At 32.8% G+C, this 19,745-nt stretch overlaps 2 protein-coding genes across 4 annotated transcripts in view; one reads left to right on the top strand and one right to left on the bottom strand.

The window, feature by feature from the left end:
• LOC141454296 (angiotensin-converting enzyme-like) overlaps nt 1–19,745 on the bottom strand; it is a 116,095-nt gene that overhangs the window by 74,324 nt on the left and 22,026 nt on the right. The window lies entirely within an intron of this gene.
• On the top strand, nt 10,852–17,113 carry LOC141454044 (uncharacterized). Its single transcript, XM_074127827.1, has 2 exons — nt 10,852–10,995; nt 15,970–17,113. Exons 1-2 carry the CDS (start codon nt 10,984–10,986, stop codon nt 16,951–16,953), a joined length of 996 nt encoding a protein of 331 aa, XP_073983928.1. The 5' UTR covers nt 10,852–10,983; the 3' UTR covers nt 16,954–17,113.

The following is a 19,745-nucleotide window of genomic DNA, read 5'->3' as shown; positions in this document are numbered from 1 at the left end:
AGGAACACAAAACAAACCAAATTTGTCAGTCAACGCTTCTTAATTTTTAATTTTAATTTTCTAAGCATGTACAAGAGCAAGAAAAAAATAATTTCAAATGTATTTATGCATTAATGTGTACTTATTCATGTATTGCTTAGTCAAAGAATTAGTTAAATAGCCTTTGTATAATGTTTTTTGCACAGAACCTGAAGAAGGCCATAACTTTGCTAAAATATTGGTGAAAAATAAGTTTAATTAAATAAAATTTTTGTAATCGCTCCTCAATTCTTCAAAATATAATTCATGAAGCTGTTACAGGTCGAAAAATAAAAGAACCATCAATAATAATATATACATACATCCTCATTTAATACTGTCAATACTAACTTGAAAACAATCTTACTTCATTCGCTTCAGCCAAAAAATAACTATTAAACTCTGTATTTATGCAGGGCACTCGAATTAGAAGCATTTTTTTTTAATCAATGTTGGATACCACGAAAGAAATAACCTAGTGTCTTATGAAAGAAATAAATGGCAATTTCTCTTTTATTTTTGAAAAGATTTCATTAAATTAATGTACTTTGACGAGGAGAAGATGGTTGGGAAATATTCTTTTTTTCAGCTCAATTGAATGTGTTTCTTCTCTTTCTAAAACAATTTCCTCTACTTCTAGGTTAATGTACTGACTCTTTTTTAAGAATTATTCTGCCCTTCAGTTATTATTGCTCAAGATGTCCTTCAACTGAATCTATGGCCATTCCTTTGGTAATGAGGGTAAATTGTTTGTTTTCGTTCAATTTTTTTTATTTCTTTTCTTTCTAAGACGAAAATAAATCTAAATAACTGGTCAGCAGTGCTTACTCTAGAATTTATCAGAGGGTCTTGGCAGTGATGTACAAATACGAGGGTCGTTTGAAAAGTCCTTGCAAAAATAAAAACTACTTAATTTTTTGGGGTAAACCTTTTTTAGTTTTCAACATAGTCTCCTTTTAGGCTTATACACTTCGTCCAACGCTGCTCTAGTTTGTTGATCCCTTCCGAATAATAGGATTTGTCCAAGTCTGAAAAATAGCCATTCGTTTCTGCAATCACCTCCTCGTTTGAATAAAATCTTTTTCCCGCCAGCCATTTCTTCATATTGGGGAACAAATAGTAGTCCGAGGGAGCCAAGTCTGGAGAATAGGGGGGATGTGAAACGAGTTGGAACCCTATTTCCATTAATTTTGCGACCACAACTGCTGAGGTGTGAGCTGGTGCGTTGTCGTGATGGAAAAGGACTTTTTTGTGGGCCAATCGTGGGCGTTTTTCTTGCAGCTCGGTTTTCAAACGGTCCAATAACGATGAATAATATGCACCTGTAATAGTTTTACCCTTTTCCAGATAGTCGATGAGGATTATTCCTTGCGAATCCCAAAAGACAGTCGCCATAATCTTTCCAGCCGAAGAACGGTCTTCGCCTTTTTTGGCGCAGATTCCCCCTTGGTAACCCATTGTTTAGATTGTTCTTTGGTCTCAGGAGTGTAGTGATGTATCCATATTTCATCCACAGTGACGAAACGACGTTTAAAGTCCTGCGGATTCTTCTGGAACAGCTGCAAACCGTCCTTGCAACACTTCACACGATTTCGTTTTTGGTCAAGCGTGAGCAATCGCGGCACCCATCTTGCGGATAGCTTTGTCATGTCCAAATGTTGATGCAAAATATTATGTACCCGTTCATTCGAGATGCCCACAGCACTAGCAATCTCACGCACCTTCACTCTTCTGTCATCCATCTCCATATCATGGATTTTATCAATGATTTCTGGAGTAGTAACCTCAACAGGGCGTCCAGAACGTTCAGCGTCACTTGTGCCCATATGGCCACTCCGAAAATTTTGAAACCACTTATAAACTGTTCTAATCGAAGGTGCAGAGTCACCATAATGTTTATCAAGCTTCTCTTTAGTCTCCTGAGGCGTTTTGCCTTTCATAAAGTAGTGTTTAATCAACACACGAAATTCTTTTTCCTCCATTTTTTGAAAATCACTCGACTTCCTCGATTCAAACGAATGCCAAACACAAAGAAATAGACCGATCTGGCTGAAACTTGGTGTGTGTTCTACCAAGAGATGCTACTAACTAAACATAACCTCGATACGCGCCAGTGGTGCTATCTCTCTGACTTTGCACCGACTTTTCAAACGACCCTCGTACATGTTTTGTGCCTTTTGATGGTACCCTAAAATAAATTTAAATTTTCTGGATTGGCTAGTTTTTGATTGTGAAGATCATATTCTCTCTTCTACTCATCTCTCACACCCTTACTATGTACGCTCTAACTTAACATTACTCTGAAGTCGAAAAATAATTAATAATATGGATGGAAAAAAAAAAATCAACTTTCAAATGATTTATATAGAACTTACTTTTCTTAAATTGTTTACTTCTACAAATAGTTGAATTTCAAGTTCTTCGCCGGTGAAAATATGAAATAATAATGCTAAATGACTAACTTAGGAACGTTATAGCAAACTGACAGTCTATTTATCTCTGTGACCAAGCTGCTTAAAAATAATTTTCGATATTTTAAAAATCACTACACAATCACTCGTAACTGACTAATTAAAAAAAAACTGATTGCACTGTAAATAAAGACCAATGTGTTCAAAGTCACAGGAGTTTTTGATAAGGTCAGACATCGAGGAACTATCTCTGCTAAGTGATCATAGTTCTTCTGTTTAGCTCCTGCCCGGTCTTAAAAGATACCACTTACTTTGCGCAATGAAGGCGCTTCTTTCTCTCGTGAATGATCCTCATGAGTTGCATAATGTACTCTCTTCAGACAATCATCCTTTCTAGGCACTACAACAATTTCTCCAATGACCTTTTCTAACAGAAAGTCTGTTCCACAGAATTCTGTGGCACGTTAACCTAATCTCTGGATGCCAGATGTTCAGGGATTTTTTTTTTCTTCCGAGCTTTTAAATGGTACATTTCAAGGCAGAAGATAAAACGATAACTGCCTTATGACCTTAATGTAAAAAACGATAATTTTTTTTTTTCTTTACAATAAATGGATGCGAAGTTTGGTAATTTGCCAAATCTTCTTCCAACCTGTATAGAATTTAGACATGGCAATTTTTAACGGCAGCGACGTATTACTGTGAGTCAAACTGTACATTAGACAGTGACCTCAACATACCATTCGTGACAAACATTATTAATACTAAATATTAAAAGTTCTTTGGTACTTTGATATTCTGAATTAGGGAGATGTTCACTTGAAAAGATTGCACAGGAAGTGTGCCAGAACTTTGCAGTTATAATGGTCAATGTCAAGTGCAGCTTGTTATTTCTTGAATGCAACTTCAAATTAAAACAAATGATTAAAAATAAAAGAAAAAAGATGGTTAAAGTTCTACATTAAATCTAATTTTTAACTTTCTAACAAACAACAATAACACTTTAGTTCAGATGGATTGCACAGTGGATTTAGGTCTTCAGCACTTCTTCTATAATTTACATCGTGTGAATTAGTCACATATTATCATGAGAATTAATAAACAGATTTTCGTGTGAGTGATGCTGAGCAGAATTTTAACAATACAACAGTTAAATTCCGCTTCAGTTCAGTTCCTCATGTGGATGAACTCATTATGAGAGACTTATTTTCGATAGCACTGATATCAGACCACAAATAAAGGATAAATTACCAGGACAAAGTGGAGAAACAAGTCTAGCGCCGAATATGTGTGAAGTGGTATTAATAAAAAATAAAACTTTCTGTTTTAAATGTATGAGTGATGGTGGACAGTAAAATTATGTCATTCCAGAAGTCTGATAACTAGGAACCTGGAATAAATTAAATAAATACCGCGTAAAAAAAGATAACATTTTGTTATTACAGATGGTAGACGCCAATAAAAATAACTCGTTCTTAACTTTAATAGAACGTATACAAATTATTGGTCAAATAAATAGCTTCTGATCTATTTTCTCAAGAATGTTAACTGCATATTTGTTTCGTCTATAAATTGCAGAAATATTAACAGTAACAAATATGTTTTTTATAAGTACCCAATTGGGGCAAATTAAATAAGAATAATCGAGTATCAAAAAGGATCTTATAGCCGAAATATACTTCTGTTGGAGTAACGTTAAATGTATTTCGTTTTGGGAGATATAGTACATTGTGATTTATTATATATGATCTCTGTCGGTTCCATTTATTTCATAAATTCAACCGAGGTTAATCTAGCCAGAATTCTGATCCTCTATAAATGATGGCGATACAGTCCATCGGAAGGTAAGTAGCAATATTAATTAAACCATAGATTCTGCTGGCACCTGGGTGGATTATAGACTTCAAATCTCTTTAACAAACTACAGTATCTTCAGTTGATGACTTGAAACTCGTTCTAGGATAGTTTCAATAACGTTTAAGACTAGAATTAAACTTAACGCTCATTTCAAAATTGTATACTTGAGGAAGTTGCAGTGCCCTTAACGATTTAAAAAATAAATCATCTCTTAATAAATTACGTTTATTTAAAAATCGTTACAGACACATTTTATTTAAAAAAAGGCTCCAAATATTTCTTTATTTAACAAAAAACTATTTGTAAAAATATCGTAGAAAGTTTCCTAGTAGGTTTTGATATCTATTAATGCCCGTCTAATACAAAATTAGATGTTGTTCATCATACCCAGAAATTTAATTCCTGGTGATACAATGATTATATAATGTATCCGGCGCTGCGATGTAATTGGTCCAATAAATTAGCGCTAGAATAAATTAAATATTCTTCCCCATACTGAGCGATCACTTATCAGTAATTCTGATGCAACAAAACCATCGCTTCACGTTCAAGAAGGGATGAAACTTACGGAGGATGATGTGCTGCTTTCAAAAAAAATCAAGTTAAAGATTGTTGTCACTTTCTCCCGACATAATTCGACAATTATGCAAATTATTAATAACATTGTCTTCAAAATTTGAATATTTACAAAATATTTATTTGTTGTTAAATTGATGGCTTTTTTGACTTTCTCTAACTTCAATTCTCATTTCTTCAAATTTTCTATATTAGATTTTCTTCTAATTCTGTTCGTTGGATTCATTACAGGCTCACTGTAATCAAAATACTTTTGACGGAAGCATTAACCCTGGCTTTAAAGTCAGTGTTACCCAAAATAATTTTTTATAAAAGATCAGTAAACTGGCCTTCCTGATAATTCCGCTACAATGAACATTATCGAAACTTGCAAGCATGAAACTTAGTGGCACAAACGAGAGCACTTGTTAGCTGGAGAAAAGATGGAACACAATGGATTTCTAGCCAATGAAGTATAAGAGGCAATGAATGATAAGGCGGATCGCTTAACAAGGTGGAATCAGAACGTTGCAATCAGTTAACACAAACAGTTCTCCTTGTCGCCTCATTATATCACGAGTCAATGACAAATTAATATCCTATAAAAAAAAAAAAGCTAGATAAACATGAAGCTGCAGAAAATCTGCATCTGAACGCTACTGAAAACCCTTCAGTGTAGTCTGCTAATTTACGAACTGAATACTGGGTATGACTTCCTAGAAAGTATCTGCTCCGATGTAATGTGCTTTTCTTTTGTTGGTTTGCACCAGCCTAGACAACATTTAGGAGAATCTGAGGGTTATTTTACTGTACTGGCAGAACTTTATTAGCTGAAAACGTCTTTGTTTTGGCCTGCAGTTTGTTTATTTTTTCGAACATTGAAATCAAATCGTGTAAGATGATTAAAAACTTTTGATCAAGCGAATGTTTGCTTTTTTCGACCAATAATAATTAAATTATTTTACATTTTATTAATTAAATTAATTTAATTTTCAGTAGATTAGATTAGATGCTTCAAGTTTTGACCAGAAAGCCAATACCTCCTCGAGATCTATTGTTTATTTTACAGCATCCCTCCAGTCATGCCCGTTTAATTAGACCTGGGGCTTTTAGGCAAAGTTTGAAGGTGTGGATTTTTCTTCTCAGAAAAGCCGAACGCTGAACTGAAGTAGCCCTTCATACAGATACAATAAGCTGGTTTAAATTCTTCCTGAAAGCATCTACCCAGGCGATGTAAATGTTTATTCAATCTAGAAAGACCCATGAAAAGACCTACAATCGTCAGAAAGGCCACTCGGCCTTGAAAAAATAACTTTTATACAGTTCCTTAACATTAGGTTTTATGGTAATATTTTAACCATTTATTATGAGCGATGGAAGGCCTCCCCATTCTTATCAACAACTAGCTTTTTATATGAGCGGTGAAAACTTAAAAATCGTTTAAAAACTAGGAATTCAGTAACAATTTACAAAGCACTTTAGAGAAAAACTTAACTTTTTCCTTTTACACAAATGCCCTTAATTGAATTGATTTGGAAATATGTTTTAGAAATTACAGCTACAACTTGAATGCAATCAGTTAACGATATATAAAGAAGATCAAAGCGTTTTGCAGAAATTCTAAAAAATAGTACAAATCCATTCAGTAAAGTGGTTGAGAGATTTTGAAAAGCTAAATAATAGAGTGGTTCCTTGTCCAAACTTAAAGTAAAGTTTGAGCACCCTGCAATTTATTTGAGATTTTAAGATATTTTGTTCATGAACATAAGACACAAACAACCTCTTCTATAACCTCAGCAATAATACACGTCAGCGGTATTTCAGCTTATCAACTAAAAGAATATAGACCAAGCAATAATTCTACTGACTTGTGTTGTATGAAACTACTAGCGACACTGGCTGAGATCCTCAGAAATGCTAACTGACACTCTCATTTCAATGAATTGGTCTATAATCCATAAAGTAGTAAAAATTTATTTAAATAAGTTTAGCACATTCTAACTTTCCTCTATGGCTGGCTTTTGATTTTAAACTCAATTTAGTAAAATTTATAATTTCTTAGATGCGTTGAATTTTATAGTCTCCACAGCTTTTATTCATGTTTTGATTGACTGGTTTTCAACTTTAGTCTGCAATTGTGACTCGCCTAATAAAAAGCGATAAACAAGACGAGATGTTAATGAGAAAATAAAAATTCTTAATGTTTATGATATAAGTTCAAAGATTCATTTTTAAAAAAAATGGCATTGCATTAACTGACTTTTCACAGTTACTAATTTATTGATGCAACATTTATATAACATCTTAACACAAGGTATGTAGTGCACATCATAATTAATATCAATGCACAAATATAATGTTTCGCTTTGTAGCATATCAGGGACAGATAGTATCTTCATACTTTATCAATGGTTGAAAATGTTATATGCACTGAACATAATATATTTAGTACCTTTTAGAATTAATTAATTTATTAGAATAATTATCACACATCTAATTCTGAACGGAACTCTAATTAAAATTTACTTTATGTTATAATTGTAATTATTTCTTCAGATTTTCTCTGTTTTAAAAATATGTCACAATGGAATTGTGAAATCACCTTACAGGATAATGTATAAACGCAATTTTGTTTTTTCTTCTAGTTCTTTTAAGGACCGAGATGGATGAGGTACCACTCCCTCATAAACCTAGACTAGAAAAGCGTAATATACATTTTTCTGATCCATTATGAGGCAAAATAGAATTTGAATGAACAAAACAAACTGTGAGTGCAACGCATTACTCACAGATCTAGCATTGAGTTTTTGAGAAACTTGAGATGTTCAAGTTGCCTTTAGTATTTACATATTTCCTCTTTCTGCACAATAAAACTGAAAAAGCGTAACGTTGAAAAACACCCAACTTTGGCAATTTTTTTTCTCTTTTTCTATAAAAGATAAAATTCCCAAATTTTCTTTATAATATAGGGCAAATCCTCCTTTATAACTGTAATTTTTTTGCAACAATGATCTAATAGATTTCTAATAGATTAAACTGTCAAAAAAAAAAAAACTAAACTAGATAATTAATAGCTGATCTAGCTTACTGATCTGTAAGATCATTCAGTGGCTTTGACAAATATTTTTAAATCCTGAAAGATAGATTTATGTTGCATGAAGTGGAAATCACCTTGTGGGCAAAGGACTCAGGATTCTATAAAACTAAATTCATGCCGTTAGATTTTCAAATGCCTTTAAATGCTAATTGCCCTTTTTTAAAAACTTATTGCCCTAAAGAGCGTGGACGTTTTGCTTGCTTTCTATCTTTCTCTCACAAAGATAATCTCTTTGAAAGAAGTTGTTTATCATTTCGTGGTAGTTTGCCAAGCAGTTAAAGAATTTCCGATACGATCAATCGGAGAAAGTGAACTTACGAAGAAAACTATCTTCTACTTCATTATGTTCTTCTACTTCTTCTTTTTCTAAATAATATAATATGGTTTCTTAATAACATTAATATTCTGCAAATCTTCTCTTTCTCAGACGGCTTTTCTCCATCTTTGACTACTTTTAATCAGGTTCAAAGCCAACAAGGCCATTTCATTCGAATCTTTTTTCATTTTTTGTACTTCCGTTAAATAACTGGGGTCAAGCCTTTTAAAGATTCTCGCTTTTCCTAAGCCAAATGATCTGTCCATAATGATTTCGCCAATAAATTTTTTGAGTTTATGAGCTTTTCACTAAAGCATCTACAACTGAATTTTACAATGAAATCTATTAGTCCTTCTTAAAGCGTTATTTGGTTTTTAATTATATATGTATATTATATACAACTTACCTGTATATATTAAAAAAAATCTTTATTTAATTCTTATACAATGTCCTACCAGGCAGTTTTAATACAATGGTTTAGGCTTTACTCTAAAGTTATTTTCAATTTTGCTGGAGATTAATGCTAATAATCCAGGAAATGACTGACAAGTTAATGTAGCACGAATGTCCAAGAATTACAATACAAAGTCCTTCCATAATTAATGGTTAATGTTAAGTGAAAATTCCGAGATTATCAGTTATAATTATGTTAAGAATTTTTAATAACAGATTATATAATTTTAACTGCATAACTAGCTAACGGATAATTCTAACTTACGAAGTATTTGCCAGCTTAAGTGGAGACATTTTGCTTTATTTGGGTCAAGGCTCCTTGATCTGAGCGTAGAAGTGGACATCTGCCTTCTATGATATAACGTCGAGCTAGAGGATCTGTACTATTTTTTGAACATCTGCTATAAATTTTTCAGGATTGCGCTTAACCTATTTTTGGAAAACTTCCTCAATTGGACCGAGCTTTAGAGCTGCTCTTGGTAACTCTGCTTTAGTTAAAACTTTGTTGAAAAGAGTTGGTCTCAAAGAGAAACAAATTCTCAGCCAGCCTGATCTGGACATGTGATATGTAATTTGTTTGTTTAATGCTGATAACTGTGCAATTTGAATCACAAACTAGTTATTTTCTGAGTAGCCATAATTATTATACCTAAACTATAATAAAAGTATATACATTATGAGCTCTTCTTTATTTGGTTTGTTCTAAATTACATAATTGTTTGCTAAATAAACTAAATTTAAGTTTTAATTAATTTGTTCTAGCTCGAGCTGGTGTTCCTCAGGGCAGTGTCCTAGGTCCTCTTCTTTACTCCTTATATACAGCAGACATAACTCAACATCCAAATACCATTCTTTCCACCTTTGCTGAAGATACTGCTATCTTATCACCTCATTACGATCCTCTTATCGCTACACGAACTCTTCAAACGCACATCAACCTCTTACAGGACTGGCTTATCAAATGGCGAATCAAAACCAACGTTACGAAGTCTAAGTTTATAGTATTTACTCTCAGACGGAAAATCCTACCTCCTGTCATCTTGAACCAAACTCCTATACCAACTGTGGACAAAGTAAGCTACCTTGGACTGCACCTAGACGTACGGTTCAAATGGCATCCCATACTGAACTCGAAAAGACTAGAAACTAACCAAAGCTACAAACTTCTAGCCAGACTACTTGACAAACGTTCGAAAATTAACCTACAAAACAAAAGACGCCTATACCTTCTGCTGATGCGACCTATTTGGTCATACGGTATCGAAGTTTGGGGATCGACAAAGCGTTCCAACTCTCTATGCCTCCAGACATTACAATCAAAAATATTACGAAAACTATGAATCTAACCTCACCATTCATTCATTCCTTTACAGCAGCTCATCCTAAACCTCTCATAGAACACCTATCTTCTTCCACATTACCAGGTAATCCTCCAAAGAGACTCAAGAGAAGATGGCCCCCGCGATCTACTCTCCTCATAAGAGCAGTATAGTGCATCTATTCACGTTAACGCAGTGTCACCACTGGGTGCCTTCTCCAATCTTCATCCTCGACGTTATATTTTATCACATTTGCTTGTTGCAACAATTGTTGCAGTTGCAAATTGCAATAAAAGATTTTTTAAAAATAATAATAATTTGTACTATTAGCATAATTTTTTCTTTCAAGATATTTACATTGTTTTTTGACCTTTGAAATTACTAATGTAACAATTTGGAGCTTTTACTTTTCTTATCAACGAAGATCTTTTATGATAGTACTCTTTCGTTTCTTTAATTTGTAATTAATATTTTTTACTTAAAGATAATTCGTAACTAGTATTTCTAAATTGTTTTTTCCACTCCGGCTCTGTTCTAAGCTGCATAGCATTTATGGTAATTATGTGTTTGTACTATTAGCTAACTAAATAGTATACCAAATAATAATAAAACCATTTTATAGCTTCTAAGTGCTAAAGAAACTTTACAAAATATATAAAATAGATATAAAATAAGATGGAGAATTCCAATAAAATAGCAGTTGTTTACAAACATAATATATAGAACAGTCGGATTGTGTTGCCCATTTAATTTAAGTCAATACAGACGAAAGGCTTCCAAATGATATATTTTAACATTGGTAGGGGAGGAATAGCACTTTCCCAGTCTCCTGGTGCAGGTTGTGTAAATCCTTTAAAACTAAGGGTGGGGTACTAACTCCCGCCTTGTATATATACTCAGCGAGGTGGTAGCAGCGTCAGTCAACTAGCCACTCATTTCACTCACCACTCGATCAACATGAATACGAAGGTAAGTTCTATGTTTATAAAAGAAACAGAACATAGCAACCGAATTTTCAAAATAGTTTGGATGAAAGGATACACACAATAATCGGATACTAAAAAGTGGGAACTAGTTGCATTAAAATTGCAATCCAGTGCACTCTTATTTTGGTGATTTTTTTGAGAGAGACTTTTAAGGGCCGGAACGTTTCCAAAAATCAGTTTTCTCTGCGTTTTTTTGAGGCTCAATTTTTTTTTTTTTGTCCGTGAACAAAATTTCTCACAGGAGAAAAACTTTTAGAAAACCCAAAATTGATTCCCCTTTTTTGTACATATCCGTCAAACCTGCTACGATATGCTGAAATCCGTCAAAATTTTATTTTTAATTTTTAGTATTACATTTATAAAGTTTTTTTGTTTAATTTTCACTAAAACTAAACGACATTCTTAGTGTTAAAAAACTAATTATTAGTTATCGGTCTATGGCTTGTGCATTCTTGTTTATCCAATTGGGACACAAAAACGGATTTGGGAAACTTAGAATATATTTCATTCAAGTGCGCAGAAATGACCAAGAACTGGCACAATAACAAGATTTAGGTCAACATCGATTTACAGGAAGCAACAAATTTCAGTTAAGGTTTTTTCTTTTTTGCGATTTCCTCCCAGCTTTGTATATTCACAACACACGAATAGCTTCTTATTTTTATTATTTTTTTTCAACTAAGTCAACAAAATATATTATAGAGCTGTCTCTGGGAGAGGCATAGTGACTTTAGGCTCCTCTTTAATCTGCTATTTGAGAATATTGTACGTTTCTGTACGTATTAATAAGAATTATATTACTTAAACAAAAATAATCTAACCAGAAATGCGACTTTACTGTTTTCTTTTCTTTCAAGTTTTTGGCTATTTCCTTGAAAATGATTCGAACAACTTCTTTTCAAACATATCTATATTTAAAACATTTGACTCAAAGAGATTATTTAAAGCTGGAACCTCAAGCTTCATGAAAATGAAACCCAATTACATATATTAAAGTTTACTAACACAGTTAAATTATGAAGTTCGGAGAAATCTTTGAGAAATTCAAATATGCAAGATAGTCGTGTTATTTTTATCTTCAATTTTATTTTATTCAAAAACGAGTCCAATTGTTTTATTTTTTTTTAATTTTGCAGTGAAATTGTAAAAAAAAAAATTACTTGCCAATAATGTTAACTAAGTGTTAAATTAAACTTGGGTAAACGTTTTCTTTTAAAGAAATTGAATTTTAATAAGTTTAGTGTCTCGTATAATATGTTGGAGTGGAATTAGGTCAGTGATTTTACAGCAAACTCCTGAGAAGGCCTACGATTGAAATGCATCAATTTGCTCTTAGAGCTTCTCTCTCTACAGGGTACAGCTCTAGCTGGTGGTAGAGGGTGTTATCTATAAAAAGAAAACATTATAAGGTGGTCGGCAATTCACTACGAAGGCACCGAGCGCCAATGGAGCATCACATATTGGCTCCTTTTAAATTAAAAAAAGAAAACATGATTCCATCACTTCCTCTTAATTCGGGGAAGAATATTTAAAAAAATCTCCGTTTTTTTTTACATTATTTTCTTTTAAAAACATTTTTAAGGAGACAAGTAACTGTTTTACTAAAGCTAGGCTTGCTTTTTTCCCTTCTTTCCAAAGTTAATCTACATTTTAAAGCATTCAATTTACCCTTATGATATTTTGATATAAATGAAATTAAAACAGTCGTAAATATTAAATCGTGACAAGAATATCTATCATTCGGATATTTGAACTTTCAATCCGATCTTAGAAAGATTCACTAAATTTGATCACATAACTTCTTAAATATTTATATATTCAGATTGAATTTCTAAATCACCCTTTCTCTGAAAGCACAACACGGCTTCCTGCAGCTTGAAGATACATTAATTCGTTTGAGAAAACAATATTTCAGTTGAATTTATAAATTTTAAATTAAACTTTAAAATGTAAAACGAGAATAACTGAAATATATTTTCAAAGAGAGGGAAAAGAAAATCCAAAACTGGATATTTGCAACATAATTCACTAATTAGATGTTCAAAAAAATGTATTTTTCACAAAACAAAGTTTAATGCCCTTAGGTGTACAAGATTTTGAACCAATTAAAGGTCCATTTCCAGTGGGACTCTTCTGCTAATAACCTCCTAAATTTTGGAATTTTTAAAACAGAAAAAGAGAGGAAGAATTTTATTAATTTTTAAACAAACTAATTACCATCTGATATCCGGAAGACGAAATAACCTCTTAGTAAATGTACTCTTGTTTTTAACTTCCGCTTTGTTTTTGTTTTTTTTTGGACCAGTTTCTTCTTTTACTTTCTCTTAAAAGAAGTATATCGAAGTTGAGTGTTGAATGGAAGTCCAGTTTTGAAGCTTCCCTAAAAGTGGTCTTAGATAACAGTCTCTCGCTGTAACACTCCACCTTATAATTTTAAATCGTTTTCAGATAGTCTCTTGTTTATTTTTGTTTTATGCAATAAAATAAGAAGAGAATTATTTTCAAATTTTTAAGTTTTGTGCAACAATAATGTATTAAGGACATCCTAACATCTTAAGGGGGGGAAATGTCTCACAAAATAGCTTGAAAAAATCAAATTTTCTTTTTACAAAAGAAAAACTGAAAATCTTTCATTCTCCCAGTTCTCTTCACAAATTGCCTCACAAATAGAAAATGTTAGCTTCCCTAATTACACCGTATTTAAATAAAAATGTGGTTGGTCCTCAATGTTGGTTAATATCGTTGATTTTATCGTTTTTATCTGACCAAATTCGGAACTTCATCCATCTTTAGACAACATATTGTGACTGTATATGTAAGAGAAGCTTTTATTTTTTGTGTGTGTTTTTGTTTTTAATTGTACGTTTTCCTGGACATATATGCTTATCAAAATGTTAACACTAGACGAATTTAGTTTACGTATATCTCACTACTTTTTTTTTTGCCTTTTGCGGTTACAAATTAGCCATATTAATATGGTATTAATATTAGTGGGGTTACATTAGATTTTTATATTGTTGTCTCTGATAAATTTGACTATATCTAAATACAGATCGTTAGTTTGGGGGTTTAGAATTTTGGAGAGATGTGGCGGAAGTGGAAATTTAGCTTGGATGATACGTTGCCAGAGGATATCTCTACCATGCGTATACTGTGGGCATGCTATTATTAGGTAATTAGCATCCGCTATGGATTCCCTATCGCAGGGACATATTGGCTCCAATTATTGGAGAATAATTGTGGTTGAACCTTAACTTGGAGATAACTCCGTAAAAGGGTCTATCCTCAGTATGGAGGTGATACCATGGTCTGGTAGGGATTCTAGGCTCTATAGACGCGTAGAATTATATCTCACTACTAGTCCGTAATAAAATCTATTCCCAATTAGATGATGTACAAAAATTAATCTGAAAATCAACAATTCATCGACATCTAATGAAGAGGATTTTCTAGAATGAATAAAATAATTAAGTTTCCTCTATTTCCCCTGAATTTGATTCAATTTTAAGTAGAATCAGTTTCAGTGAAATAGAAATATATGAACAATTCAGCGAAACCAACTTAAAGCGGTCCCAATATTAAATATTACTTGAATTTGAAATTAAGATATTTCTTTTTTAGTTCCTCCAAATTTTCTTAATTCAGTTCAGTGATTATAAATTAATTTTGCACTATTTTACTATTTATTATCTTTCCCACAGTAAATAATTTTATAAAGAAATAACCATACGATCTTACAAGTACAACCAATTAACAACAACATATTTGAAAGAACATTTATTTTAAGATGTTTTTTTGGCTTCAAGTCAAAAATTTGTCACAAACTATTTTTTTTTTACGCGACTTATTAGTGAAATTCTAATCTCCCAATTAACGAGAAATCGTAGTTAGCAATCAGCATCAAACACTTTAAAAAACCTTGAAATTGAAGCAAATTTCCACTTAAGTTTTAAGGAAACACGTGAAAACCATCTTTGTTACCTTCAAAATTAAATTTAAAGAATTCCAAGAGAATCCTGAGGATATACACATATTAGTTCTTTTGTATCCCCAATCCATTTTGCTCTATCTACAGATTGACTTAACGAACTATATTTAACAAATCAATGAGAGACAAAACCATTAACTTAACTCATCTCCTCTCTCTCAAAGTGTTAGGCTAGCATAAATACACTCTAGTCCAGGGTCAAACCGCGTTCTAAACGTATTTGCTCTTGTGTGACAAGCCCAGGAGGTATTTACGAAATATATTAGGTTTCCTTTTTCTCCCTAACAAAAAAAAAATGGTCGTCATAATGCAATTATTTAGAGTCTTAACTTGCTGAAGAACTTTTTCTGATCGTTTTAGTTGAACTCTTTGTGTCAACAATTGCTTTCAACCAACAATGACCTTACACTATTTTTGTTTGCCCTGAAATGGTAATGTCAGGCCACTGTTTGTTTTTTGCATTCTTCGATATCATGCTCTAAATTTTTTGACTTTTTTTTTTTTGGAATCCGAACTAGATTATCCTTCAGAAATATCGATCTCATACTTATCATAAGCCGCATAACGATTCACTTCAAAGCTATTAACTTGGAAACAGAAATAAAAGGAAACGGATAAAAACGAAACAATCAATAACAAGTATCTTCAAGAATTTCCAAACTTCATCACAAACTAAATCTCGAGAGTATTATATTTTGAACAGCTCCCATTTTTTATTTAAATATGAAAGTTTATGGCCAAAAGTAAATTCAAAACTGGATACTTTGTCCAAATAATTGTACCATATCTGCTGTTTCTTAATTTCTCTTTATTAAGACGTCAAAATTTTCTGTCGCGGGTGCAAAGAACCTACTCAGCAGTACATGTACCAGTTGAGCTGGCTTCTTAGCTGCGTTCTCTCGTTAAAAACCACGCTGACATTCACAAAATAATTCGGTACATTAATTGCTTGTTTTTATTTTTTTTTAGTGGATTTGGGTGACAGTAGCAATTCTGGCCGTGACCTGGGCCAAAGAAGAACAAACACAACCTGTAGAAGAGAATAAAGCCTCAGTAGCTGCAGATGATAAGAAGCAAGAAAAAAGAGGATTAAGTGGTTTTGGATTTGGCCATGGAGGCGGTGAATTCCTTGGTGGATTCGGTGGTTATGGCTACGGAGGTGGACATGAACTATATGGCGGCGCTGGACTAGAACTTGGAGGCGGCCACGTCGAACATGGCCATATCAAAGCCATTACAATCACCAAAGAAGTTGCTGTACCTTATCCAGTAACCGTTGAAAAGAAAGTACCATATCCAGTTAAAGTACCAGTCGATAGACCATATCCAGTACATGTACCCAAACCATACCCAGTACATGTAGAAAAACATGTACCAGTACCTGTTAAAGTACCTGTACCACATCCATATCCAGTTACAGTAGAAAAACATGTCCCATATCCAGTTAAAGTACCAGTAGATAGGCCTTATCCAGTACATGTACCTAAACCATACCCAGTAGTCGTTGAAAAGAAAGTCCCATACCCAGTAGAAAAACATGTACCATATCCAGTTAAAGTGCCAGTAGATAGGCCTTATCCAGTACATGTACCAGTTGATAAACCAGTACCTTATCCAGTAGAGAAACCAGTACCTTATCCAGTTAAAGTACCTGTAGACAGGCCATATCCTGTGCACGTACCAAAACCATACCCAGTGCCAGTTGAAAAGCCAGTCCCATACCCAGTAGAGAAACCAGTTCCTTATCCAGTAAAAGTACCTGTAAAAGTACCAGTTAAGGTACCTTATCCAGTAGAAGTTAAAGTACCTGTCCACGTACCAGTGTACCATAAGGAACATGGTGGCTACGGAGGTGGCTACGGAGGTGGCTACGGAGGTGGTTATGGAGGTGGCTATGGAGGTGGTTACGGAGGTGAATCATTAGGCTTTGAAGGAGGTTACCACCATCACTAGTACCAACAAAGGCTAACAATTCAAGTCATCTTTTTTTTTAACAAACAAACTCAAGGTTACCTATTCGTTTTCTACCATATCGTGTACTTTTAATGTGTACACTTCTTTTTCATTGTGATCTTTTTATTTAAATATAATTTTGTACATTTATTTTTTATAATCTATTGTTTTTGTTCAACAAAACCTAAAAAGTTCCTTGTCTCGAACTTGTTCCTTTCAAAATTGAATTTAAAGAACTCCAAGTGGGTAAAGCCCTGAGTATATATCTATATTAGTTCTTCTGGATTCCTAAACCTCTTTGCTTCAGAGGTTATCGGGTTAAAATAAAGAAATATACCAAATAAAGCAATAAGTGACAATTACATCCATTAATTACTCTATCTTAATGTTAGACTAATCCAGATACATTCCTATCAGGATTAAATCGCGTTCTGAACGTATTTGCTATCGTGAAGCAAGCGCAAGACGGCTTGTTAGGTCTCGGTTATTTGTTTGTATCGTCTCTGTTCCGACTGACTTCAATTGTATTTGGAAAAAGCGAGCACAAAAGTTGATTTAACTTAAACTTGGCCTACTTTTCCATACACTTCATCTCTGATTGCTCAGGAAGAGTTATCAGGGGCGTGTCCTTCTTTCAGTGTTCTCACGAATTACGAACCTTTCTTGGAAATAAAAAAACCTGACAAGTTTCTAAGCTATCTTCAAAACAACAGCATACCAAAAGCCTCCTAATAATTCAATAGAACACAGACAAGAATTAGACAGTCAATGTGCTAATTTTTCTAAAGTCAAAGACTTTAATTAGCAAAACATTGACAATCCAGACAAGATATTTACAACAGAAAATTAGGACGATACTTAAAATATTTAAGTAAAAAAATGAAAAACCCTTTTGATTATTTGGGAAACATTTAAAAAACAAATAGTACGACAAACCACATAAACAGCAATGGCGCATCTTAACAATGTTTTTAAAGATCTTGTTCGGACAGTCTAGTAATCATTTGCTACTTCAGGTTTTTAATCATATCTTTTTTTAGGGATTTCTTATTCTCTTTGCAGCTACGATAAAAAATTTTCCTGATCATAAAATAAGTTACATAGAAATAAGAAAACATACACTCTTATTTCTTGTCCAATCGACTGCCAATTTTAGAAACTGTACCGTTCTAATTCATCAACCAACAAAATTTCGCCAGAATTCTTGCTATGGTAAATCATTCAAATCGATTCAATATTCATTTTGCTTACTGTTTGGAAGAGAATATTTTGAACAGCGAATTTGAAAATTCTCCGCGGACCTGAATATTTGGTTCCAGATTACGGAAAAAAAAAAAATCAAACAAACAAATCTAACGTTAAAGTGTATTGCATTTCTCGCAGTTTTGTTTGGGAAATTGTTACAGCAATGCCACTTTGATACAGACTTAATTGAGAAACGGCTTAAATGCGTCAACCATCCGTAACTATCGTTTTTTTCCGTAAAACTGTTTTAAATAAATTTTATAGAACTTATGAGAAAGAGTAGATTTAAAGGTGGAGAAAAATAAAATGTTAGAGCTATTTTTGATGTCTGTAATGAGAATTCGTCATATTATTCATAAAAAGTTACTTTAAATTCTTAATAAATATTCACATAACGAGCTTTGCTGTGAGATTAAAAAGTACAAGTGTGGTGGAGTTATAATAAGTAACATCTTAAAAATATGAAATATAAATCTCAATAACCAAGGATTACCGTAAGTGCGAATCATCTTAAACGTCTTGACTTTTAAACTTGAATTATTTCTTCTCTTGAAAACCAAAGCCTGTTTTAGCTAATGAATTTGCGATTCTCATACGATTACTGGGCCTTAATAATATCTCGAATTTCACAATTCTTATTCTTTATCTACTAAAAGAATCTACATACTAGTGCTTTAATCTTGCTACACTTGTTCGATTAAACTGGTCTCATATGTAGTTTTTCTTCATAGCAAGAATGTTTACGAAACAATTACAATGAGTTCCAACTAATTATTTATCATAGCCTCGATAAAGACAAAAAAAAATTGCTAGCCCTACTTCTAGAACAGACAATTAAAACTGACATTTTTGTGTTTTCGTCACAAATACTAGGTTTTAAGGTCGAAAAATTGGTTTTATTATTATTATTACAGGTGCATGTGTGCATCCTGCGTATCCTATGTGATATTTGGTCAATCGGCAATCAACCTCTTCGGAATGGCCTTTTTCCTTTCTAATTTTCTAGGCAATCTCCAGCAGAGATCCTTTTAAATTTGAACTCATCGTATATTTAGACCAATCTATCACTTTGTTTTGAGACTTTTTTCTCTAGGAATATTGATTTTTAGCTTTTAGAGGATTATTATTTTAGGCAACCTTCAACAGTAACCTTTATTATATTGAAGTTGACCATCTAATATTTATTAAATATTTAAAATATAATAATATTAATTGTGCTAAGAGAAAGTGCTCACCATAGAGTTTACAAAAATAATTTTTTTGAAATTCAAGTTAATTATTTCTTAAAATTGCCTTCAAAGAAAAATAAATAATTTTTATGTAATTTATAGCTATTAAAACAAAAAAAAAAAATGACTGCTAATAAAACAAACTAGGTAATAACGCTATAAACTTCACCAGAATTATGTAACCACAGTTTTAAATGTAGATTACGCCGGACGGTTTTAGCGAGACAACGGCTTCCTACTTCATGTGTGCTATCTCCACCTGTTGCAGGTTACTTCTCTTTTTTTTTATTTATTTATTCATTTATTTTCACTTTCACC

Source organism: Rhodnius prolixus, unplaced genomic scaffold, assembly GCF_049639745.1.
Source record: "Rhodnius prolixus isolate KJV_2025 unplaced genomic scaffold, Rpr scaffold_9, whole genome shotgun sequence".
NCBI classification, from domain to species: domain Eukaryota; kingdom Metazoa; phylum Arthropoda; class Insecta; order Hemiptera; family Reduviidae; genus Rhodnius; species Rhodnius prolixus.
This window is presented reverse-complemented; position numbering and strand designations above follow the sequence as displayed.